Below are 27,523 nucleotides of genomic sequence, written 5' to 3' on the forward strand. Positions count from 1 at the left end.
TTTATAGTATTTTTGTCTGTAAGAATTATCGGTCTTTGACTATCTTCTTTTTGAGTGCTAGCTTTTTGTTCTGTAATATTTTTGTCTGCAAAGATTGTCAGTCTTCAGCTACCTTCTCTTCGAGCATCGATCTTCTCTTCTATGGTATTTTTGTCTATAAAAAAAATGATAATTTTTAACTCATGTCAGCACCTGCAATATCACTTTGAGTTTGAGGTGTATTAGCATAATTATAGAAATCACATATCAGACCATAATAATTGTTTTTGTTAGAGTGATTGTATGATTTTAGGGATCACATATCGGCTTATAATAATTTGTCTCTTTTAAAAGATTCAACCTAGTTTTGGAGACTTGAGGCTCTATGTACCAATTATAATAATCAACAAAAGAAAAATAGATTTAGAGCTTCCTTTTAAAATTTTATTATTTTAATATTATTTGATATGAGAGGCCTAAGTTGCGTGAATTGTAGGAATTTTTTTTTTCCTCTCTATTTGGATCACCTTTGAGGGAGGAGATCACCTTCGTATGTCGGGGCTAAATTTTTTTTTAGTGGTACAATGAAAGGTTAGGAATGAAGATGGCAATGGATCGAGTATTGGTCAGGTCGACCAATACTTGTACCCATCTAGTTCTCCTTCCCCATAAATCTCAGAAAAAGAGAACAAAAGCAAGTGAAAAGTAAAAAAGAAAAAAAGATAATGAACAATGGCTAGAGTTTTTTTACTTGCAGGAGTCTTAACTGGGTGGGAGGCTTGGAGCGGCCGAATAGGGAAGAGACGATGACTAGGGTTTTGTCAGAGCTGTGCTATTGTGGACACCACTCCTCCTCTTCTCCTACTCTACCGCCTAACCACCATCTCGTAGGAGGCCCCAAATCCCCTCCACCTCGTCGAAGTCCCCTCAACTCGTCGGAGGCCCCAAATTCCTGCTAGGGTTTTGTTGTCGTCTGCATCTTCGTGTTTGTTACCCACCTCCGCTCCGCCTACTCTACTCGTCGATGTTGCCATGCTCATCGCCTCCGCCTCTACGAGCAGAGTAGAGAAGACAATGGCTAGGGCTCGAGAGTCAGGATCTTTGGATTCTCACTCTCATCGGGTGGGACTTAGGAAGCTTGGAGCAGCTGAATAAGTTGTGTTAGGAATTTATGTTAATATAGATTATCGGGTCGAGTTCGGAGCGGGTCATATTATTATTTATACTCGATCTGAACTTGTTTCAAATTTTTTTCTAAAATCATATCACTCGAGAGTTTAATTGATCGGATAAAATCATTCTATTCGGATTGGATTGGATCGGATACTCGACGGATCAAAAAAAATTATCATCCCTGATCAGGAACCTCAGTAACCAATTAAAAGAGAGTCAAAAACTATCTGCATCAACTACAAGAGAGATCTTTAAAGGATACTAGTACGAGCGAAGAAGTCCTGGTTCGGTCTTCTTGAGGTTGCCATGTTGTTTGCCTCCCTATAAATGTGTGTATCACGAAAGAAAAGGGGATTACTCTGTACTCCTTAATATCCGTAAGAAATGTGTGATCTCCCATAGATGAAGTATTCACATTGCTGATTCAGTACCACTGTTGCAGAGTCACCTTCCATCCATCTCTGACCATCCCTTCCCATATTACTCATAGTTCAAAAATGGATATGGATTTTGCCTTCAAAGCCCTAGATCCTGCAAATGAGAAAACCAATTCCTGCGTCACTGTTGCTGAGCCATCCATCAAAATAGACTTTAGCCCTTGGGAGATGGCCAAGTTTTTGGTTTTTTATGGCCGATGTTAACGTAAGTATTTTGTCAAGAACACGACAAATTCCAACGCTGATGGCGTATAACAACAAAAAATTGAGCAAGTTTCTTTCTCATGTATACCTTTTTTTCTGTATCAAGTCAAAATTTCTATCCATTTACAAATTGTCTAGTAGTATATTTTTTCCTCCCCTTCCTTTGGATTCCCGAACTGGAATCAAATTTATCTATAAATAATCCACTAAATTAATACCCTTTCCCTCCCCTTCGGGGATCAGAAGGGCATGATGTGGATGGTCTTGCTGTCGTATCCGGCGGGGCAGCCCTTGGAATCCGCCCGGAAGATCCTCAGCAGCTCGCCGGCCATCCTCCCCGCCGTCGGCGAGCAGTCCCCCTGCTTCAACACCAGGATCTTCGCCAGCCCCCCGCTCGTCCCCGCCAATGCCTCCCTCGCCCTCCAGTCGCCGCCGGCCCCGCCGCCGCCGCAGCAAACAGCCCAGAGCACCACCACCGCCGTCTCCCTCCCCTCCCTCCCCAACCTCATCACCCGCCCCATCACCGCCCCCACGCACTCCTCCGCCGCCTCGCAGATCGCCGCCCGTCCCTCCGCGCACACCGCCGCCTCCTCCATCACCCGCAGGGCCCGCTCCGCCGCCCCCGCCGTCACCTCATCCGCCGCCAGCACCCGCGTGGCCGCCGCCACCACCCCTGCCCTCACCATCGGCACCCGCAGCCGCTGACCCGCCGCCGTCAAGATACCGGTCAGGCACCGCAGCCCCACGTCGGCCGCCGCTGGATCCACCTTAGTCTCGCCGCCGATCAGCCGGACCAGCTCCGGGATCAGCCCTGGCTTCTCCGCGATCGAGCTCTTGGCCTCTTCCGCGACGCAATCGGAGGACGACGAGAGGATCGAATCGAGAACCCGAGCGGAATCGATCCGGGATTCCAAGCTGCCGCCCTTCTGGAACACGGCGATAAGGGCGGACGCGGATCCATCCAGATCCGCCAAAAGCGCGGAGATCGCGACCCTTTTGTTGCTCTCGTGGATGCCATCCATGGAGAGGATCGAGGCGAGGACCCTGATCGCCGCCTCCACCGTCTCCAATCCGGCGTCCTCCTTGACGATCTGGGCGGCGAGGGCGGCCGCGAGGCCTCCCGCGGCGAGGAGGCGGTTCTTCTCGGGGTCCTCGACGGCGGGGTCGGAGAAGAACGCGGCGAGGTCGCGGAGAGCGGGGAGGGGATCGGTGGAGGAGGAGATGTCGTCGGCGGCGGCGGCGGCGGCGGAGGAGGAGGAGGAGGTGCAGGACCAGAGATGGATGAGGCGGCGGAGGGTGAGGTTGGGGACGAGGTCGGTGGAGGGGAGGGGCTGGCGAGTGGCAGGGCAGGTGCGGTGACCGGAATCGAGCCAGCGCTGGATGGAGGTGCGGTCGTAGGTGACGCCGGTGCAAAGGCTGACCGGAGACTTCATCACCTCCAGCGAGATCGGGCATCGGAAGTAGCTCGGTAACCTCACCTCCAGTGGCCGCACCCTCCTCCTCGTTCTACTCTCTCTTCCCCCCATGTCTTCTTCCCTAGTTTTCTCTCTCGACAGCAGTGGAAGGGAGGAGTGGTTGTGGGGTTTTTGAAGGAGTGGGAGGAGGGAGTCAAAGGATGACGACACTGGTCAATGGTCAATGGTCACCTCGAGCGCTAATCTCGCTCTCGTGCGCTGGCTACAGGGTGTTTCTGTTTGGTACCGTAATGGAACTTCTGAAGGGGCTTCTGGATGCGAGGAAAACGTTGAGGGCCAGTATGAAAAGTTGACAAGTCTATTATTTTGGATGGAAACGTCTCTTGGTCTTGGGGGCGCCCCCGCCGTTGATTTGAGATTTTAATATTTCTTTTGTCAAGTAGAAGAGATTTGAGGTTACGTATGGGCATGCTCCTGCCTTTTGAAAAAAATGGATTCCCAGAAGCAGATTACTTTTAAGATCACAGCTTTCATGTACCTCGACTGTGTGGACGATGACTCACGTGATTAATCTACTCAATGGATTATCTAATTTTTTAAATATTTTATTTTTTTGATTCTCATGATTGTATTTATTCAAGATTAGGTAAATGATTCCAATTTATCACAAAAAAAAAAATAAATTACTTCATGATTTGGCTTGATTGTCTTTTTCTTGTTTTGGATAAATCGGATTTATTAAATCAATTTAGAATAAAAATATCTATGGAAATCGATAAATAAAATATTCAAAAATTTGATAAAAATATCTAAGATATTACCATTCAATCTGCAGCAGCATTATTTGTCTTTTTATAAATATATATAATTTACAAAAATTGTAGAGATATCTTTATCTATTAATGATCTTGCCGAAAGGGATAAGAATCAATCTCAAATGGAGTAGATCTAGATAACCATTTAACAGATGTCACAAAATCTCTTTCAAAAATAATATGGGTTGATTTTAGAATTTTAGAATTGCTTTTTAAATGTTAGGTCTCAATCATATGTGTCATTTACATTTTGGTTTATCGTATGTATTTTGTATAAGTTTATGCTCATTTTATTTATACAAAAAGTAATCGTTAATAGTTAGAAGAGAATTCTTTCTTAAGAAGCAAAAAAGAAAAAAAAAAAAAAATTGTTCCTTGGTCTAATTGCTATATGATGATTAGGAACCCAAGATGGAAGTTTTTGGTTCTGGTCCTTCATTTTGCTGGCGATGTCATCTTTCGTCATTGTTCTACGTCATAACATACAGAAACAAAAGATAAATAGGTATGTAACTGTTATAGAAACAAAGCACAGTTGTCTATGGACTGATCATTAAAATTTTGAAAAACATGGGTGTGGACTAATTATAAAATGGCAAGCAAACCAATGTTGAGAAGATAATATGTCTAAAAGTTTTAAATGTTCATCATAATGAGGACCAAGCATAAAAACTTTCTCAATAAATGATCATCACATTATTGTCAAACCAAAGGTTGAAAATTAGTTTCCATTAAAATTGGACCAGAGAAAAATCCAAATGGATAAAGTGTAGGTATAGTCTGCAACTTTCCTGTAGGTAGAGAGGGATCGTTGCTTGTCCTACTTGAATAGAGCTCCTCAAACTTGTTACTAATAACAATAGTAAATTAAAATTTGGTAAATATATTATGTCTAATCCATACATTTATTGCATGAATGTGAAGGACAACTTAAACATATTTGGATCTTCTCGAGGCATTGTTAGCAAGAAAAAAATAAATAATATATATATATATATATATATATATATATATATATATATATTGGGGGTTTTGAAAAGAAATTAAACCAAAAACGACCTCTATACCACTATGTGGTCCTTGGCATTATAATCTCCATCTGTTCGCTTCTAACAATTTTTTGTTAAGAACATAGCCTCCATGCGTATTTAATGTGGTGGTTCATGCGCCTTTCATCGATAAATACGTGCAGGTTTAAGTAGTAGTCATCAACTTTGCTTGTACATATAATTTAGATAAGATCTAGGGAAGGTATGATTGAAAGTTGTATTAAAATAAGAAAAACATAAAGAGAGTTAGTGGTAGGCCAAAATACTGTTGCTTGATTAAGTCATACATAGTTAAACATTTTATTTTATATATTGATATGGCATCAAGTGATTGGATAGAAGTTGTTAAAATTAGAAAATAGCTTCCAATCACATGCTGCCACAATGATATCATTGCATAGCAAAATGATGTTTACAAATTATGAAGCTACTGTACGTTAATTCGTTGCTGAAATCGATTATTGCATCATTTTAAAGTGCAAATAATAAATATAGCTAATCAGAAGAAGAAAAGAACAAAAAAAAAAAAAAATCGATAGTGAGCAGCTTGTCGTCTAAATAATATCATTATAATTACAGCACCAAAAATCATTACAGCTCTCACTATCAAATTGGTCGGTTGATTTATTCCTCTGTAAATATGACAGCCGTGATGTCCATAAAATTGAACAATACTCATTTCATGTTTTATTAAATTTATATTTAATTATATAAAATATAATATTAGTATTTAAAAAAAAATACGTATAGAAAATATGATCATGTTAATATTTTCATGAGGAATATTATGCTACTCATGATCATTCTATACAAAGTAACAAAAGATCTTCCATGCATGCTAGCTGATGCATCATAACTTGGTTAGCTGTTTAAAAAAATTGACTTATTTTCTTTACCTAGTTAATCCTTCCATTATATCTCATGCTATCCTAGGAGACAGAGAATCTAAAAGGGTTGTGCTTCACTATTCAAAATATGCACCCGACCTTTGGAAATTTAGTTGATGATTATATTTATGATCCTATGTAATTAGAAACTTCTGGGCCTTCTCATATTATAGCAGGGGTCTTAATTCAAAAGCTCGGATAATTTTGCATATATCATGAATACTTCAGTATGCGGTGCAAACAAGTCCTCCAATGTTGGCGTAGACTACTCTTTACAGCATATTTTCACTCATTTAGAAATTAAGAAAATTAATTCCAGGACTGTCTCAAAAAATGTGAAATAACCAATTAGGTGTACCGAGGTGCTACTTAACTATATTATTCAGTCAAGGCAAATAACAATTAGAATATTCTGAAGTAGTAAGCTAGCTATTTTTTTTATCTTACCTTTAATAAGATGTAAATTAAAATGTAATCTAGAATGCCATCCAAGATGTCAGAGAATTCAAAGAGATGGTGCTTCATAACACATAATCAATAACATAATCCATAGTTTAACTGATAAATATATTTCTCAAAGCATGTTCTTAGCTATCTTTGTAAGAGAGAAAAGGTTCCATGTTTCTAAAATAGATATAACTGGATGGAACTTATCACATATAGCCAATAAATTTTTAATAGATATCCAGAATGATTTCTCGGATCCAGCATTGAGAAGTTGATTTGCAGTGGATCCATTAGTTATTTGCATTTTTAACTACTACATTCGTAGCATATGCACTTTGTGCGCATGCTTGTTAAATATTAATTAATAGATATTTAAATATTATGGAGCGGTAGAATGACAAGAATAACTTACAAGTTGTGTTTTACTATGAGATACATATAATCTAATAATCTGACTTGGTAAGGGCACAAAAGAACGGCTTATCTTTGCGCAAATCTATTGTTGAATTGTGCAATAGTTACCTCAAGATCTATGCAAACTGGATGACTCATGAAGAATTTTGTGGTGCTTTGAGGTCAATGCAACTACAGTCTAATGGTTGAGACTGCAAAAAAAAGATCAATAATTTTTTGATGCGAACCGTACGAACCAAATCTTTTGTTAGATACGCAAAGTTAAAGAAGGTAAGACCTTAAGCGAGGTCATGTGCACCGGATGTTGCATTTGTCAAGGCATGGCATATAGGTCCATGCATTAACCAATTGCATTTCAACATTTAACGAATTCTAATCTAAAATGTTTCTCTTTTTCTTCATAAAAAAGAGCTTGGAATTTGTAAAGTGTTTCTTAGAGTTATTTGATGGTTTCATATTTATTTCTGTTTTTCCTTTTTTAATAATTGCTTGGAAAGTTAATCTAACATGCAACAATTGCTACAGCTACGTAGCCAAAGTTTTGAAGAGTGACAACATTAAAATTTATGTACAGCATGTTATTATTCATTTCAGATAAAATAAAAGGCTTGAGGATACTAACTGATATAGTTGACAAAGTATTGTAGGATTGATGTCAAGGATCTCGATTTGAATCCTTCCCTCAATGGAATTTATATAGGAATTTTTTCCATCCGAGCTCCTACAAAAAATAATAATGAGATTAAAAGCTTGAACATAAGATTTAACTTGCACATGGACTTTTATTCCACTAGCAAGCCATAGTTAACTCAAAAGTGTCTCAAGGGATTATTTAAAACACATACTTTCTCTTTCTCCTTAAAAACTATTAAGAGTAGGATTAATATGTGTGTATTGCAACTTTGATTTTATACTACTTTTAGCTATAATAGATTTAAAAATCCAATTGGTTGAGTCGGTGACATCGCCATATTTTAAACATTGCTCAGGTTTTCAATGGTGCCGCCGTCTTAGTTTGAGCCAAGTTTTCCTTCTAGCAAGGAAAGAAGTTTCTTTTATTTTAGTTTTTGAAGATAAAAAAAAAAAAGGAAAAAGAAAGACCATAGATAGGGGTGCGGCGGAGCCAACGGTCTTTGTTTCACCATGCACGCAAAGTCAGTTACCGGTCTACTTGGTGCACGTGAGAACTAAGAAAATATCACACGGATGTCTTGGAGACGAAACGCAATCACTTGACTTGACCAATGCATTAGGCTTTTGGTATGCAATCAAACACACCAGCTGATCCGTGTGGAGCTTTAGAATCGAAGGCTCACTATAACCACTTATGTAGCTCGACCATTATCTGAAGGTTGACAGCCTTGACCAGCATGGATGTGGGTGGTGCCACAATTTTTGACTAAAATCTACCATAATAATTAAGTTGTGTTGCATTCATGATTTGGGGCAATACAAGATAAGGGTCCAGGTATAATTTTGGTTGGATCAGGTCCACTATTGAGTTGTTGAACTAGTCTAACCATAGTGCAACATGTATGAAAATGCATGTATTGCATTCGTTCTTTTGCAGTTTGTCTATCCTTATGCATGTTGCTCTATAGTTGGAGTAGTCCATCAAATGAGTAGTGGAACTTGTTCGACCAATAATTAAGAAGGTCATGGGCATCAGAGACTAAATTTTTAAGCTCAATCTAGACTCTTACCTAAATTAGAGGTAATTCATAAAGTTTGGACCCATGGATCTTATGATAACCCAGTTAGACCCATGCCATTGTTCGTGCATGCCTCGCATGTGCAGTGGAGGAAAATAGGACTCCCGATAGGAGTCCATCTTTTACTTGATTTCGATGCTGAAAGATATCTAGATCCATCATTTCCTCCTCAAAGCCCTAAGGTTGACCTATAAAAGAAGCCCCATTCCCTTTTTTTTACGCAATCAAACCTCCAGCTGCCTCGGATTTGTGTTTTGGTTAAGATTTCCTTGGGTTTCCATTAAAATTTTCCATCAATGTGGTCTTGACTTGTCAGAGTTGAAGGGAAACACAAGCTCCCTCTTCCTTATTTATTCTAGTCCCCAAAGCAACCATTGATGGGCTGATTGGAGCAAGGAGGTTTCCAGATTCGATTGAATGAGGCTCCTTTCTTCTTACTCTATTTTTTTGCTTTAAATTATCTTCTCTTTTCTGGACCACTGTCATTGTCGGAGCCTCTATATTGATGTGCTAGAATGAGACCCTAGCTAGAGCTTAGCCAGATGTGAGTGGTTGAGGCTCGGATCCATGGTAAGCCTCCAATCCCTTGTTTTTCTTTTCTTTTTGTTCTTCCTTCTATTTCCTCCTTATTGACTGATCGTTGTCATTGATGATGTTGCGGCTGAGCATTGCCCTATGCTACCACCACCCTTGGTCGTCGGTGTTTGATCTTGATTGGAAAAAAAGAGAGATAAGATTACCCCTATTTTGAAGGAGAAGAGAATGCTCTTTCTTCTCTCTCTTCCCTCTCCTCTCTCACTCTTTCTTTCTCTCTCTAGTTGGATCAAAAGATTTGTGGAAGAGGGATTCAAGGGACTTAATGGTAGACCTTAGTGAATGCCAATAGAGAATTTTGAATTGACCCTTTTTGACCATCTTGCATCCTCATTGATCGTCTTGCATGTTGAGTGCTGCCCAATTAGTACTGGGCATCCTCGAACTTCTTGATTGATGAGCTATCTTGCTCTTCTTACTCTAATCTAACTCATTTCTTGATCCATCGATTATCCAGATTTAAACCAATTGACTGTTGGATGGTATTACTAGTTGTATCCTTTCTTTATTTCTTGATTTTCTCCGTAATTAATTCTAATTATTATAACTTTTTTTGATATTGATTCAGTTCTATAGGCATGCAATTGATTGGATGAGAAGATGTTAAGTAAAAAAAATTATGCTCTGATTCCTAAATCAAGATAAATCCTTAATTTCTTTATTTAATTAGTTCTGTATTATTTGGGACTAAGAAATTAGGATAAGAGTAATTTAGGCATCAAAAATTTTGAATTAGAAATTTAGCAATGATTTATTAATTATTATTACTAAGGATTGACAAAGCAGAAGTGATTTTATATTAGTTTTTAATTGGATATGTTAGGTATAAATAGGTAGCATTCATTTGAGTTGGTTGCCGGCAGAGATAAGAGTCCCCGGACATAATTAACTATATATATATATATATATACATACAACATGATTTTGGTTTCTTGTTGCTAATTTTATGAATATATAATTGACAGTATGACTACTTATTTTTTTTATATTATATATTTATATCAAATATTGATGAATTTTTGGATAGTTTGGATTATGATGTCAGCTATTAAAAATCTTGAAAAGAATATAATATTATACTATATTTTTCTGACATAATTAAGATTGAATAAATTGATGATAAAAAAATGGATGTTTGGACTAGTCACATTAAATTGCAAATAACCTCGTCATGGATTGGAACGGGGCACTGTAGATAGTTGCCATAGGTAGGAACATGATATTGTAAATAGCCCATCACGAGTATGAATATGGCATAATACATAGCTCCACCATGGGCTAGAATGTGGTACTTGAGTTTGCCAGTTACGAATTAATTAGAGCTTGATCATGATTAGTTCAAAATCCTAAAGACAACCATTGATTAATTTGGACCATGTTAATAAGACACAGATTTGTGATAATATATGAGATGAATTATATGCTTATATAACTATTGAGTTATATTGGATGCTTAACAAGAGATTTTGTGATTATATTTTTTTTATTGAATATTATATTATTATATTGGTGTGAGTGTACGAGGATTCATATTAGATTCTAAAGCTCACACCTCCTTCTTTTCTTTCATTTTCAGAGTTACAGGATACATATACTTGGCTGTGGTTGAAATCATGGTTGAAAAAATCGAATATATAGAGTACCATCAATACTAGTTGGATGATTGAGTTTGATAAATTATATAAATTATATTATTTATTAATATAAAATATTTTGTTATGAATTGAGTTCATTAGTATTTATAGTATTGAAGTTGCAACGTATTTTAAGACTTTACATATTTTTTAAGATTTTATCTTAAAAAGCATGCAGTTGTATAGCATAGTCGATCTGAGTGTTGGATTAAAGGCATAATAGATTTAATATGGGCTTCAAATCTAATTCAGTTGGAGAATTTATTCAATTAGCTATAGATTTTACAGAATTAAACCTAGTTTTGTTGGACTCAACACAAAAAAAACAAAAGAGTTCAAAATGTCGAACGAGCTTGATTGTAAATCAAACCAAAGACATAAATCTCATCCAACTCAATAAGCTAATTTAAGCAATTTTTACTTTTTTAAAAAATAAATTGGTCATGTTTTATGAGTTATGCTATTTCAGATGGTATCACACAACACTGTGATGCTTGTATCACTGTCCACTTTCCCTTTATCAATCACTGCTAATTGTTTGAATCTCATGTAGCGCAATACGAATCATATGAAAAAGAAGCAGATGATGGATCACCTGCGTGAACTCATAGATGTCCAATATGCATAAATTAGAACTTTCTAGCATTGGTCGGATGGAGGAATCCATTTAGGAGACTCCCGTGTTAGCACCTTAGAAGATAAAATTATCCATGAAACATGAGCTACTTTTAATTGTTGCCATTTTCTTAAAACTTTATAATATCATAACAATTTATATGTAAATTATGTTGCATCTTATGCAGCGAACCATACAGCACCAAACTATCCTGAGAGATTTCGACAGGGCTCTTCCTTCTTCGCTTTTGAAAAATTATGTATTCTAATTCTTGTAGATATATTTATATAAATCATGCATAATATGTTTTATATATATGTAGACATATTTATATCAATTATATGTAATATGTTATATATATATATATATATCAATTATATGTAATATGTTATATATATATATATATATATATATATATATATATATATATATATATATATATATATATATATATATATAACAATTAGGTAAGTCACCATTTAGCCCGCGGTCATTGTGGATGCTAGAGTTGTCAAGCGGGACCTTTGAGGCATGTCAATTAGAAAACAGCAAATAGTTGAATAAATTATTTGCAAGCCAAAGACAAGATGGAAAGCCAAGATCTTTTATATATATATATATATATATATATATATATATATATATATATAACAATTAGGTAAGTCACCATTTAGCCCGTGGTCATTGTGGATGCTAGAGTTGTCAAGCGGGACCTTTGAGGCATGTCTATTAGAAAAGAGCAAATAGTTGAATAAATTATTTGCAAGCCAAAGCCAAGATGGAAGCCAGAATCTTGCGTTCTGGCACACGGCATTGGGTACTGAAGATGATGCTAATTTGATGAGCACAATAATGGAATGTCGGACGGTGCCCGCAGACTTCAAGGCTTCTCTTTGTCTACCAAGTCAACAATTATATTATTTAGCACGCAGTTGAACCCATGCTATGAGCGTGGATGCCGACTCCTTGGTGGAAGAGACAACCTGCATCCACCACTTTTTCTCTTGGATTTTAATTCCCACCGCTTGACGTGAAAGCTGGCCTGCACAATCGAAAACTTGACATGATTCGATCACAGGGAACTCGCTGGAGTTGCAATCATAATTGGTGGAACAAAGGAGAGGATTACTTTAGCATGACTGGAATAATGGCATCATGCATGATTTTTTTTTGTCAGCCATCTTTGGCTGTAATTGTAAAGTAGGTTACTTTTATTATTTTTCTGAGAAGATTCGGAAGGAAGATTAGTAGTTGTTTTTTTTTGATTAAAGAGAGAGATGCGTAGATAGTCCAGGCTGATACAAAGAAAATAAGAAGCAAATCAGAAGATCAATACATAATGCTAGCTATTATATTTATTTTTCTTTCGATCAGAAATAAATCTTAGAACAATAAACTTTATAAATCTAATAAAAAAAAATTAAATTTATTTATAAAGTAAAACTATTAAGAGACAACAAAAAAGTATTTTGAGAAAGATATTACATGTTAAATTTATTGTGGAGGTGACCCGCTAATCGGATCGACCCCTCTCTCTTAGCCACGATCAAGATGACTTGGCAAAATCGCACCAGATACAAGCCCGAAACTTCGACCTCATGCCTATTTCGAACCACCAATTCGATCAGCTATGCGGATGAGACCTGCAAATGAACATCCATGACTAACAACTTTGATTCAAGGGTAGTGGACAGAATTTTTTCTCCCAATAAATAGTCAAAACATGGTCCAACGACCTAAAGAATCAGACCTAACAAATCTATGGATTCCGGCTTACAGCCTATGGACTCAACCTCCATATAAAAGAGATACAAAGAGAATCCTTAGATAAGCAAGCTCAACTAAGGAGGAGAATAAGGAGAAGAATACTCCACTCTCCTACACCCTTTCTCTGTTTTCACTACTATTTTTAAGCTCTAGCTAACTTAGGCATCGAAGGATCTCCCATCGGAATACACTCCGATGAGTGTAGACTTTCCTTGCAGATTTTTTTGGTGCTCCGAATCCTAGGCAATGCTAGCTCCAGCCACATCAGCACCTTTTCAGAGTCTTGCAGCAATAAATTGGCGTAAGAAAGAGGGCCTAGTCTCTTTTTAAGAGTAAAGAAAGCATGGTGCAAATGCAAGCAAGCACATAACTCCACCGCCTGCCACTGACAGGCCATCCATCACAGCTATAGCAATACTGTCTGTGGATTCATTGCAGTGCAACCCCCGACAATAATAGACCCACCATCGCTTGATGCTCTAGCCCACCAGATCTAAGTGTTGACTGGTGCCGTGCAGTGGCTCAAGTAAGTGGCAGAGCAGCAGCAGCACGTGGAGTTGAATCCTTAGGTGGCTCCTTCTCGTTGTAGTCGACGATCTCGCTCTCGAAGCCTGAGATCTACCCCCCAGTGATATCTCATCATTCCCTTGCCTCTACAGCTTGGTCCTCCCATTGGAGCTTGAGGGAGGAGGCTTGGCTGAGAAGCTCTTCCTCCACTGGAGATTTGATCCTGGGCTACTCTCCCGAGTTTAGGAGATCACGGTGAGAGGTGTTTGAGAGAAAAGTCTAAGAAATCGAGTGCCGCCTTGATGAAGTCCGAAGTAGGCCTCACTGAAGTAACGACGGCCTTCAACTCCCAACCTCCTTTCTTCCAAATCATTTTGAGTGAATCGATCCCAAATCGATTTAAGATACCTTAGATGGAGCCGTATGATGGCTCCACAGACCCCCTTAATTATCTATAAGGTTATAGAACTTTTATGATGATGCAGGATGCCTTGGACACCCTCTTTTGCCTCGCCTTTCGGGCCACCCTCAAAAAGTTGGCATGGGCGTGATATTCTGGACTCTAACTCAGGTCCATCCATTCGTTCGTGTAGCTTGATGGGCTGTTCATTGCCCACTTTGGCAGTAGCCGAGCTTAATTAAGAAATTTTGATAGTCTTTTCTTTCTTTGCTAAGAAGAGAGTGAGTCACTGCATGACTATGTCATGTGCTTCAATGCCACTATGCTTGAGATGTGTGACCTTGATTAGTCATTGGCAATATCGGCACTTAAGTGAGGGCTGCAGAATGAATGCCTCATCTTCTCCCTCAACAAGACCTTCCTAAGAGACTATACCGACCTACTGGCCCAAGTCTGAAAGTATGCCCAGACAGAAGAAGTCCGGATGGTGCACAAGAAGGTAGAAGGAAAGAAGGCCTTTGGCAAGAAGAGGAGTTGGGAAATCCTGATGTAGTGCCTAAAGAACTACAGACCAAGAATTCCATCCCAATGGTTCAACAGCTACACCCCTCTATCTACCCCATGATCCCAGATCCTAATAGAGATCGAGGGTTAGAGGTATCAACGGTCTCCTGAGCTGATAAAGGTCCCTTAGGATAAAAGGAGCAAGAAGAAGTACTACCATTTCCACCACAACCATGGTCATAACATCGAAGAATGCCACCACCTCAAGGACGAGATCGAGGCTTTGATCCAAAAAAATTATCTGGATAAGTACATTCAAGAATAGCTGAATCAAGTATACAATGAAGAGAATAATGGCAAATTGACTAATGATCAGAGTCATCAACACTATCTCCACCTCCACTGACGGTATAGGGGGTAAAAGACCAAACTAAGGAGGAAAAAGATATATTGTTTTCTTTTTTGATAATGATTTTTGAAGGAAGTACATTCCTTGCTATGTCACTATCATTATATTACTGGTGATAACAAGCCATAATGTAAATAAAATTTCAATTCATAATAAAAGTTTAACTTGCACTTTATTTCATGATGCTCTTTGAAGGAAAAAAATTACCACCGACCCAAGGGAAGCATAGGCAGCGCTAAGGAGAGATCGAATGAGATTTGGTTCCAACAACAGTACCTTTGAAGCAACCTCGAAAGGCTCTCAAGGCTCGTGATGACCCAATGAAGAACTAGCCTTGGAGCAAACTAAGAGAATCGGGTCCCCTTGCTGACCCCGCATAAAAATGAGGCCTCAAATCTCCCGAGGCTCAGGGACTAAAGGTGGCTAGGTGTTTGTGAAAGCGCAAAAAAGTTCTTTAGGGCTCCCTAAAATTTGGAGGTCCCAAAGATGTAAACATCTGAGGATGTTCGAATTGGTACCTTACCATGCCTAGCCATCTGGCATTCCCTGCCCACGGGCGGGTTGAAACGGAGGCCACGACAATGAAGAAGGAGCTCTCTCCTGGGACCTTACATGACTGATTGAGGTTGATGATGAAGATGAAGGGGCTGACCCTTCGAGAATCCTACCCAGCCGACTAAGACCGACGATGAAGATAAAGGGGCTAACCCTCTGAGGATCTCATCCGGCCACTTGAGGTCGATGACGGAGAGGAAGAGGCTAACTCTCCGAGGATTTCATCAGGTCACATGATACTCCTTACCCACGGATGAGTCAAAGCAAAGGCCACGATAATAAAGCTGAAGGGGATAACCCTCCGTAGATCCCATCAGGTCACATGGTGCTTCTTGCCAATGAATGAATAGAAGTGGTGGCCACAATAATGAAGCTGAAGGGGCAAACCCTCCGAGGATCCCGCTTGGCCGATTGAGGTCAATGATAGAGATGAAGGGGCTAACCCTCTAGGGACTCCATCTGGCCACTTGAGGCCATTGACGATAATGAAGAAGGGGCTAACCCTCAAGGGATGCCATCCAGTCAACTAAGATCGATGATGAAGATGAAGGGGCTAACCCTCTGAGGATCTCATTTGGCAGACTGAGGTCGATGATGAAGATGAAGGGGCTCACCCTTTGGGGATCCCATTTGGCTGCTTGAGGCTGATGATGGAGATGAAGGGGCTCATCCTTCGAAATCCTGCTAGGCCACATGACGCTTCTTGCCCATGGATGAGTCAAAGTAGAGGCCACGATGACAAAGCTGAAGGGGATAACCCTTCAAGGACCATGCCAGGCTACATGGTGCTTCTTGCCTATAGTCGAATCGAAGCGGAGATCACGATAATAAAGCTTAAGGGGCTAACCCTTCTGGTATCCCACCCAACCACTTAAGGCCAGTGATGATGATGAAGAGACTAATCCTCTGGAGACCCCATCCAGTCGACTAAAGCTGATAATGAAGATGAAGGGTCTAACTTGTTGGGGACCTCATCCACTCGCTTGAGACTGATGATGCAACTGAGGGAGATGTTAGAAAATGTGTTCTAAAATCAATCATTTGGACGATTATGTTCCTTATAATTTGAACATGAATTATGAATTAATAAAAATTATCTGATATTTTTTATCATAAAGTTACATCTTTCTTAATTAAACTTTTATGTTATGATGAAGTCCCTAGAACTATATGACAATAGATAAAAGAAGATTTATCGAATAGTTCTTAAATATGTTCACGACCAAATGATACATCATTAAGAGACGAAGATGTTTATCGAATGTAAGTCGTTGTATGCCATATAGGTTGGTTATCCTCATAACCAAGGAGTGTGGAGACACTGGTATGGCATACATGTGAGATATAGGAGTACATCGTCACTGAATAAGTGACTCATCTACGAAGTGCTCTACTGTCAAAAGCAGTTCGCGAAGGATATGGACATAAGTATTCCTCCGACTTGAAATCATCATGGTGACTTACAAGCAATTTACTATACTTTGACACCAAACTATCTGTATTTCTAATACAGTGATGGAAGGCTGCTGGATACAGTCAAGTACTTACGAAGTCTGTATGTGGATCAAGATGGGATTGATCCTTTCAGATTTTAGTAGTTAATGCATCACTGTATTTCAATTTAGTAAAATTTTAATCGAGATAGTTCATGTGATGGATTTGAAAGAGATTGAAATATAATATGGATGACTCATCTAGAGTTGACAGTTAAATCCTATGTCGTTTTGAGCATTTAGAGTCAAAGAGATGAATTATGCGATAACCATATTCTATGATTCTTGAATGTTGTCTTACAAATATTCGATTTATCTAGACATCAGAAGTCATTGCTAGATGATAACTTTGATTAGTATAGAAAACTATTTCTATGCTACCGGCTTAGTATTCGAACCTATGGAGTCATGCACAAAGTCAAGCAAAGTAGAAAAGAGTGGACCTATATCTATGTGTTCAATTTAGAAGTATATAACTTGATTGAACAAATAGTTTAGCTTAATTGAGAACTAAGTTAGAGGTCATACGGGATTAAATAGTTAACTATATCTAGCTAGCACTGGACATGAGATTCAGATTTAATTTTGGAGATGATAATGATCTGATTAGTGATTCAAAAAATTTATGAGAGATTGAATTTAAGTACTAATTAATTTCAGATTAGATTTAATTTAATTAGATTTAATTAGATTATATATTTAAGTTAGACTTAGATCAGAATCCTAATTAGATTAGGATTAACAGGCTCTTCAAGTCTGGTTCAAATCAGATTCAAATCGGATTCGAATCGGATCAAATTTGAGCCAAATTGGTTTAGAATCAAAGAGTCCCAAAATCCTGAGACTCCCTCTCATTAGTGACCGACCAAGAGAGGAAGTGGAGCACAAAAATCTCTATCCTATTCCTTTGTGTGCATGGTGAAGAGTTCACACATGAAAGGGAGGTGTCCTTTCTTATGTGGGTTACCTACTTGGATAAGGAGTCCTAAATTAGTTTGGACATGACCAGATGTGGGATGCCTACATCTATTTAAAGGAAGGGACTGATTCACTAGTGGTTATGGTTTTTATTTATGTGACAAAACAAACTACCATGAGAAATAGGGAGATATGAAAGGTTGTGCGACAACAAGAAAGGGAGGCGTCCCTTTCTCTTGGCATGAAGTTTCTTGGGTGCTGGTTCTTGGCATGAAGAACCCCTCGAAGGCCATGGAGATTTGATCTTCTTCTCCATGCTTCTCTTCTAAAGATTGATGCAAAGAAGATCTTCCCTCTTCCCTATGGAGCTTGGCGTGCATGTGAAGTAGAGGATCTATGCATTCAGACCTCACGAGGCATTGAATTCAAGAAATCCTCTGGAGATTTTGATCATTATTTTACTGTGCATCAAGATAATTTTATAAAGATTATAAAATTTTGAATAAAAAATATTTCAGATGCACTCTGAAGATCCGATCAGATCGGATGATTTTTTCTTCAACTGGTATCAGAGTCAGGTTGATATATAGATGCATAAATATTTTTTTGATATTTTTACATATTGTATGTAATTAAATTTTTATAGTAAATATTAAATCTGATTTAGATATGTTATTTAAAAATTTTTTGATTTGATTTTGATTAAATTTTAAGAACTTAATCAATGGTTGATGATGGTTTGTTATAAATATGTTATAATAGAATTTTTTTTATTGTAAATTTTTACTAAAATAATAATCAAATTAAAATATATTTTAAATCAATTTGAATAAATTTTTTATAGAGTTATTTCAGATTAAAAGTTAGACTTAATCAAGATCTGAATCGAATCTATTTTAATAGATTTTTAGATTTAATTTTAAGTAAAATTCTGCATAACATAAAATCAGGTCTAACTAAAATTTTATTTTTTATGCATTCATATATATTCTGATTAATTTTTTATATGATTTTAGATTTGAATTAATTATTTTACATATTGTATAAATTTAGTTTCAGATCTGAAATAATAAATATGATGCCATGATCTAATTAGATTAGATGAAGATCATAATTGTATGATCATATTTCTATATGCATGCATTGATTGTTTGACAATTTACATGTTGATGTCATTAGTTTTTGAACCTAAATTTTTGATCTTAGTAGTCAAGTACTCTGATTGGATTGATCATCAGGATGTCTGATCATAAGAGCAAGTAGGATTTAAAGACACTCTCCTCCCATTCGATGGGTACTCTTATGGCGTGTTGGGATGCCATGTGATTATATCTCATGAAGAAGAATAGTAAAAAAAAATTTAAAATTATTTTAATTATGAATATATTTAGATTAAATCTAAAGTAATTCATAATTAATTATAATTTTAATGAGATAAATTCAGATATGAAAATTGATTTTAAGATCTGAATTGCATGTCACATATGATGTAATTGGTGGTGATTTAAAAATTATCATGATACATGTGATGTATGTCTAAAATTTAGATCAAATTGATACATATTTAATTGTTAAACATAGATTTGAAAATTAGATTTTAAGATCTAAAATTTTGAAATATATGGTATGCTTCACTTGAAACTCTAGTAGAATAGTTCTATAAACTGAAAAATATACGTTTCACATACTTAATTTGAAATTAAGGGATCTAAATTTGAAAATTAAAATCTTAAGATACCTCATAAATCGATGGATAATTGGTTAGCATGAATTAGATCTTTTAACTGGATTAGACCTAAGATTAGAAATAAATATAGATCAATTAGAGAAATTGATTAAATCTAATTAAGAGTTGAGTTAAATTAGGTTAAAATTTCTTTAAGATCAATCTCAATAGTTATAGCTTGATCAAGTCCATAATTTTGATCATACCAAATGAATCTGATTGTGGCTCAGTGGTTTAGCCTGAGTCTTTTGATTGATTGAATTGAAACTAATCGATCAATTAGTATCCAAGGTAAGTTTGGCAATATTGCTTCACAATACGATTGATGGTTTTTAATTGGTAATCCACTTACTTGTTCATTTTGATGGTGTCTAAGATAAGCCGAGGCAGACCCTCCCATCAATCTCACTTATCTTACCAATTTGATAGATTATATTTTGATTAGATCACTAATTGATTCGAGTTGACCCATGTTATTAAGGTAAATCAGTGTGACTGATTTAGGTATCTCTAAACCAACTTGTTTATAGTCCTCTTCATGACTTGGTGAAGTCAGTAAAAAGATTTATAATTTACAGGTCAATTGCTTCTCAAATCATATAATCAAATCTTCTAAACTATTAGGTCCTTAAAATAAAATAGTTATGGGGATAACTAGATCATAGCCTCCCATTAAGTTAGATGATAATGGGTCCATTAGTCTGATAATCATTGGAGGCCCAAAGGCCTGGTACTTATCTGTTATTGAAATTATCATTCATAATATGATAACTTAGTCGTATCTCTCTGATGGATGGTTAGGTTGGCCGATCAAAGTCAGGCCTGATCATTCGTTAGTTAGGTGCACTGAGTATGGTCATGTTCATGATTAGATCTAATCAAAATTTTCAATAGAGGCCAAAGCCTACTAAAAAGAAACTTGAGGTAAAATCATTACTAAAAATTATTTGAAGAAATAATTGATTAAGAACTTATCCATAGATGTACATGGATTGACCGACCAAAGTCAGACCCGTGTGCAGTCTGTGTGGATTCTAGTATCTACTAAGGAATTAAGGTAATTCCTCAAATTGGAGGTAGAGACTACCAATTCATATAAAATAGTGAAAAGATCTTTAGACTAAAGTTCAAATCTTTAATATTAAATAATTTATATACTAATAGATCTTTATTTTTCTTTTAGTGATGGCTAGTATTGGACAGTGATAAATTTATAAGACCAAATTTTGATAATTGATGTCAAAAATTGAGAATAGTTCTCGAGCACGAAAGGATTCTATATGTGATTGCGGATTTAGCACCTGAAGTACTAGCTCTCAATGTAGATACAATGGTTAGAGACACTTATCAGAAGTGGCTCAATGACTGTATGACAGTACGTTGTGTAATGGAGGCTGCTATGAGTGATAAATTTAGTTGTAAATTTGATGATGCTCAGTCGAAAGAAATGCTTCAAATGTTGAACAAGTTTTTTGGCACACTTGAGGATTTATCCTCAATAGGGCATCGATCCTTTGAGAGAGAAAAGATAGGTATGGTGCAGTGGTATCGTGCTAGGACTTTCAAATTCAATCGAACTAACTAGTTTAAGGTAGACTAAAGTCTGACAGAATGCCTCTTTTGTAAGAAGCTGGGGCATTGGAAGAGAAATTATCCTCTATATCTAGCTTCTCTTGATTCGAACAGGTTTAGAAAGAGAAATTAAAAAGTAGTTATTGAACAAAGTACTGATATGATAATATTTTGTAATTTTTTTGTCTGTGATTCTATTACCTGGGTATTGGATATCGATAGTCCAATTCATATCTGCAATTCATTGTAGGGACTTCAGATTAGTAGAAAATTTAAGAAAAGTGAACAATTCCTGAATATTAGAGATGGAAGAGCTATTCCAGTTCTAGCTATAGAAAAAATTCAGCTTGTTTTCAATTCAAATATCATTATTTTAGATGATTGTCATTATTGTCCATCTTTTCTTATAAACATAATCTCTGTAGGCCTTTTGGCCAAAGAGGGTTATAGCTTCTTAATGAAGGAAGATTTCTGTAATATCATTGTGAATAGTGTGACAATTATGCATGGATAATTAAAAGATAGCATTTCATTTTATCATATCTTATTAGTATAATGTGCATATCGAACAAACATCCTAAAATAGATAATGTCACAGATGCCTACCTTTGGTATTGTAGGCTCGATCATATATATAAGAATAGGATAAACATGTTAATTAAAGTAAAAATTCTCAATATCAATGATTATGAATCATTGTCAATCTATGAGTTCTGTCTTCTTAGAAAGATAACCAAATTGCCTTTTATTGGAAAGGATGATTGAGCTAGTGATGTTCTGAGTCTAGTATATACTAATGTATGTGGATCCATGAACATGACAGTCAGAGGAGAATATTATTATTTTATTATATTTATAGATGATCCATTGAGGTATGGGTACATTTATATTATGAAATATAAGTCTAAATCATTTGAAATATTCAAATAATTTCATAGTGAAGTAGAAAAATAGACTAAAAAGAATATGAAAACTCCTTAATTAGACCGAGGAGGTAAATATCTTTTTAATAAATTTTTGATATATCTAGGAGAGAATAGGATTCTCTCACAATGAACCACTCCTAGGACATCACAACATAATGCGGTGTTTGAAAGAAGGCATTGAACTCTGTTAGACATAGTTCGATCTATGATAGAGTTTGCAAGTTTGCCGATCTCTTTTGGGACTATGCTCTTGAGACTACTTGCTATATTTTGAACAATGTTCTGAGCAAATCAGTCACAAAAACACCATATGAGATATAGACTGGATGTGGGCTGACACTCTCTCACCTTAGGATTTGGGGTTGTTCGGCTTATATCAAATATTTGCAGACTGATAAGCTTAAGCCTTGGTTCGATAAGTGGTTATTTGTAGGATATCTCAAGGAATATAGGGCATACTAATTCTACCATACTGAAAAATAAAAGATGTTCGTCAGTAATAGGACAGTCTTTTTAGAAAAAAAATTCTTTATGGAAGGAACTAATACCACTAAGATTGAACTTGATTAAGTTTGACAAGTAGAACAACCGACACAAATAAGTAAAAATATAGAATCAGATTTGATTAGATCAAATCCAAAGCCTATTATTGAGGTACCTTTAAGGAGATTCAGTAGAGTACTACATCAGTCGGACAGATACTATGATTTTTTTATCCGAAATGGTGATCCTATTGAACTAGATAAGAACGATGAGAATCCGATCACCTATATGGATGCCATGCAGAGGATCGACTCTGAGAAATGGCTCAATATCATAAAATTTGAGATAGAGTTTATGGAGATCAATGGTGTATGAACACTAGTTGATCTATCTGAAGGGATAAAATTCATAAGGTGTAAATAATTTTTCAAAAAAAAAAAGAAGAGTGAATGGAAAGGCGGAGACCTATAAAGTCCATCTAGTTGTCAAAGGATATCGTCAGCATTATTGTATTGACTATGAAGAGATATTCTCTTTCATGGCAATGCTCAAATCCATTTAGATTATGCTTACGAGAGCAGAAATCTCGAAGTTAGAATATGTATTTTGATAAGATCTAAATGTATGACTTCATTAAGAATGGAGAAGAATCCTGCATATATAAGTGGGCTAATGATCCTGTAGTTATATTTTTTGTATGTGGATGATGTTCTCTTAATTGAGAATGATATCCCTGTACTTCAGGGAATAAGAGTATGACTATCATCATAGTTCTTCATGAAAAATTTAGAAGAAGCATCCTACATCTTAGAGATGAAGATCTATAGGGATAGATCTAAGAGATTACTTGAATTATCCAAATCCACATACATCGACACCGTGTTGAAATGGTTCAGTATAGAGAATCTCAAGAATGGTTATCTTACGATAGGCTATGAAATTACTCTCTTTAAGAAGGATTGTCCGACAACTCTTTAAGAGGGAGAGTATATGAATAGAATCCCATATACTTTGACAGTAGGATCTATCATGAATGCCATGACATGTATAAAACTGGATGTGACATACTCACTAGGGATAGTGAGTAGGTACCAGTCTGATCTAAGAGAGAACTATTGGTAGATTGTAAGAAACATCCTTAAGTATGTGAGAAATACTAAGGACCAATGGTTTATTGATGGAGACACTAACTTGAAACATATTTATTCTAATTTTCTGTCGGATCATGACGACAACAAGAATGTGTCGGATTATGTGTTTATCCTAAATGGAGGAGTGATATACTGAAAAAGTTTCAGCCAGTTTACTGTAGCCAATTCTGTTTGCGAGGCAGAGTACATTACGGCATTCGATGCTGCAAAGTATTAGATGTATGTCCTAGAAGTCAATATGACTGACACATTGTAATAATTCTAGGATATAATTTTATATATAATATATTGATATGATCAATAAAAAGATAATTTCTTTTTCATTCAAGTGTGATGTGTCCTTGAATCATCCATGAAATTAGTTTCGATACATATTCTCACAGTGTTGAAAATTAGAGACATGTATTTAATTCCTAAATGCTCCCGATCATAGGATCATCATGAGAATGGTGATAGATCCGGATAGACTAGTGCATAAATTACTTTCTTCAAGATTGAAGAGTCTCTGATTTATTATGTAGAGACACAGGACGACGAGTACGGATGGTTATTAGAGAACAACTAGTACTGAGCGTGATCATACGAGAGATCACTTGAATTTCTATTCAATCATCAGTGATTGTCTCGATGCTATAGTTATATGATTGATCCTTTGACTTGAGATGGTACTGCTACTTGCAATGAGGCTGCTAAAATTTGACTGATACATAAACATGGATCTCAATGAGCCTTTGTAGTGGATGTTGGCGACAGTGGGTCCACTATAGGAGTAGGATGCGTATCAAGACAGGATCTATCGATCTTAATAGAGAGTAGTCCTATGAGATTTGAAAGGTTAAGTTTAAAAATCTATAACCATAGCAGTGTGATTGATGGAAATTTTTTTTTATAGAAGTCACAACTGGACTTGAGCTAATCAAATCTATCATATGACTGATGTTGAGGTTTGATGATTTATCCATGACCTTCCATCTAGTTGGGACTCACGATAGAGGGACTGAATCACATATTAACTACACCTAGAGGTTTATTTCAGTTCTACTAGATTGTCACTACATACTGCTAGGTGTTACTGATAGATTGTGAGAGCTCACTAGGATCATTCTGGATCGACAATCTTTACTGAGTTAGAGTGAAATTATTTCGACCCACTGAAAAGAATTTTAATGATACAATGATAGAGATCATTGTATATCTCACTTTCAGATAGAATTGAACCTATGGGGTCACACAACAAAGAGATTAGGCCTAGAATAAGTAATTGAGCTTATGAAGTATCAATTAGGTTTAGAGAAATCCATTGGGTTCATGATAACCTTGCTAGCACATGGTTGGATCCAATTCCTCTTTCCGTTGAAATTATTTATTTGATAAGATAATTCTAACTTAGTTATCTATTAATAATCTACATAAATTAGATTCATGAGACTCCAATTGTTGGGTGTCTAAGGTTATGGATCATATAAATTAATAGTGTAAGTCCTTAATTAATTTTCTTGATAGTTATTTTTGGGGTGCCATCTTAATTTGATCAAGTTGGGTGTGTCCATTGATTAGAAGACCTTTAGTTCTCTTATGGGGTGTCTCTTGGGTGTGTTTTGGGGTGTCTAATTATGGGTGCAAGGGCCCTTATTGTTGGTGCCTAAAGTATCTCCTAAAGTAAGTTAGATAACTTAAGTTAATAGAAAATCCAATGCAAGTAGGACTTGTATTATGTGATTGAATAGGATTCAATCCTTATGCCTATTTAAAGGGATCTCTCCTAAGGTCCCTAGAGCATCTAAACCAGTAGCCTCTCATGCCCAAAGGCTCTCCCCACGCCCTCTCTTCCTCTCCCTTTCTTCTCTTGGGCGTTCTACATGCCCATCCCTTGGGATACGAGTCCCAAGGAGTTCCACGCCCAAGATATTGGGCATCCCATAATTTGCTAGTTGCTGATATTTTGTAGCAGTACAAAGCTAAGAGAAACTCTAGAGAAAAAGAGAAGAAGAAGATCAAGAAGAAAGATCAAGTGTTGATCGCGATTCAGACTTCGTTTAGATTCAACAGGTTAAATTTTGGAGAATCAAAATTCAGATTAAAGAGGACTATTTCAGGCTGATCCTAAGTGGATACTCATAGAGGTCGAATACTTGTGTGGCTAAGAGAGAACCTCTTCTCTTTCAGATCCAGATTTGAAGAAAAGGATTGCGAAACAGGTATGTGATTTAATCACAATATGAATTTTAGCATATATCAATTTCAGTATATGAGATAGATCCATATGATTTTATATTTTTATGCATACATATTTTAGATTAAAAATATTTTGATCTTGTTCTCCACTACGGTATTTAGAAAATAAAATTTTGAAATACATATGCATGTACCAAACTCTGATTTCAAATAGTGGGTTCAGAGCCATAAATTTTCATATGCTGAATTTGATATACATATTTTTGAAAAAATTTTAAAATCAAAATTTTCTTTGATACATGAGATGTATAGATGGATCTTCTAATCTAAAATTTGATTTTATATTTAATTTTAGAATATATAGTTGATATGTAATTGCATGTATAGATCTGAATTTTGATCTAGAAAGAGTTCTAGTTCATGTTCATGTGATACATAAATGCATGTATAAAATCTAAAATTTTTATATGATCTAAATTTTGATTCATATATGTGACATATGATTTATATTTAGATCATAAATTTATTTTTAATCTGATCTATGATTAGTATATGAGATATATGATATCATGCTTAGATCTGAGATTTTATTTAAATCTAATTTTATATACGTATATATGATTTATATTTGTATGATAATATCTGAAAATTATTTTTATATTTTAAAACTTACTTTCATGCAATGAATTTAGATCTGAAATATGATTTTGAATCTAAAATTTGTGTTTATGCATAATGATTTTGGTCATGAAAAAATCATAAATTAGGTTATGTAATAGGATTATATTTAAGATTTTTGATTTGAGTCATATGAGTCTAACTAGATTTAATAATTGATCAAACCAAGTCAAGTATTGATAAAGATTAGATCAATTAAGTTAATGATCATACAATTATTGTTGATCAAATTGATTGAATCTCATATGTAGAATCGATTAAACTAAAGACCTAATTTGACTCGTTGGTTTGAGCCTGATTCGCTAGAACTAATCAATTCTGATCAATCGACCTATTGGTGTCTAAGATAAGTTAATAAGATATGATTATTTAATTAATTCTGTTAGCTGATCTGGTCAATTTATTGGTGTCTTAGGAAGGCAACGGGGGGATCCTCATCGATCTCCACTTGTCTGGCCAATTTGAAAGATTGGATCTTGAATTAGGCTGCTTAGCAATCTGGTTTAGCCCATGCTAGTTAGATCGATCATATGATGACTGATTAGATGAGACCTAAATCTAACCTCCTCACAAATATTAAGTTCATAGATCTTCCACTATTGTAGATGTGCAGGCGTGCTACCAGCGTTGATTGTTCTCGGTTGGTTACAGTGGTTTAGTTGCATCAAAAATATGCAACCACTCTATTAGCAAAGAGTTACTCCAAGATAAGGATGGGGTTGGATCCAATAACTATTAGGTGAGGGACCCAATGATGGCCTTGCATCTGCTTGTGAACGGTGGGTCAGGCTTAACTGAGAAGTGTGGATAATAATTGTTAGGTAAGCCCACATGACTTAGAGATCAAGTCGCTGCAACATGCTTAGTGAAGTATCTAGACAAA

General features: G+C 36.3%; 1 protein-coding gene across 1 annotated transcript; it reads right to left on the minus strand.

The window, feature by feature from the left end:
* Nucleotides 1-1,841: 1,841 nt before the first annotated feature.
* LOC105037993 (U-box domain-containing protein 28) lies at nucleotides 1,842-3,339 on the minus strand. Its single transcript, XM_010913645.4, has one exon. The coding sequence runs from the start codon at nucleotides 3,317-3,319 to the stop codon at nucleotides 2,033-2,035; it is 1,287 nt and encodes a 428-aa protein (XP_010911947.1). The 5' UTR covers nucleotides 3,320-3,339; the 3' UTR covers nucleotides 1,842-2,032.
* Nucleotides 3,340-27,523: the final 24,184 nt, after the last annotated feature.

The sequence above is a fragment of the Elaeis guineensis genome, chromosome 1 (genome assembly GCF_000442705.2).
Source record: "Elaeis guineensis isolate ETL-2024a chromosome 1, EG11, whole genome shotgun sequence".
Classification (NCBI taxonomy): domain Eukaryota; kingdom Viridiplantae; phylum Streptophyta; class Magnoliopsida; order Arecales; family Arecaceae; genus Elaeis; species Elaeis guineensis.

Bases quoted from the DNA above. Each gene is read 5' to 3' on its own strand.
- LOC105037993 (XM_010913645.4), bottom strand. From the start codon at position 3,319: ATGGGGGGAAGAGAGAGTAGAACGAGGAGGAGGGTGCGGCCACTGGAG.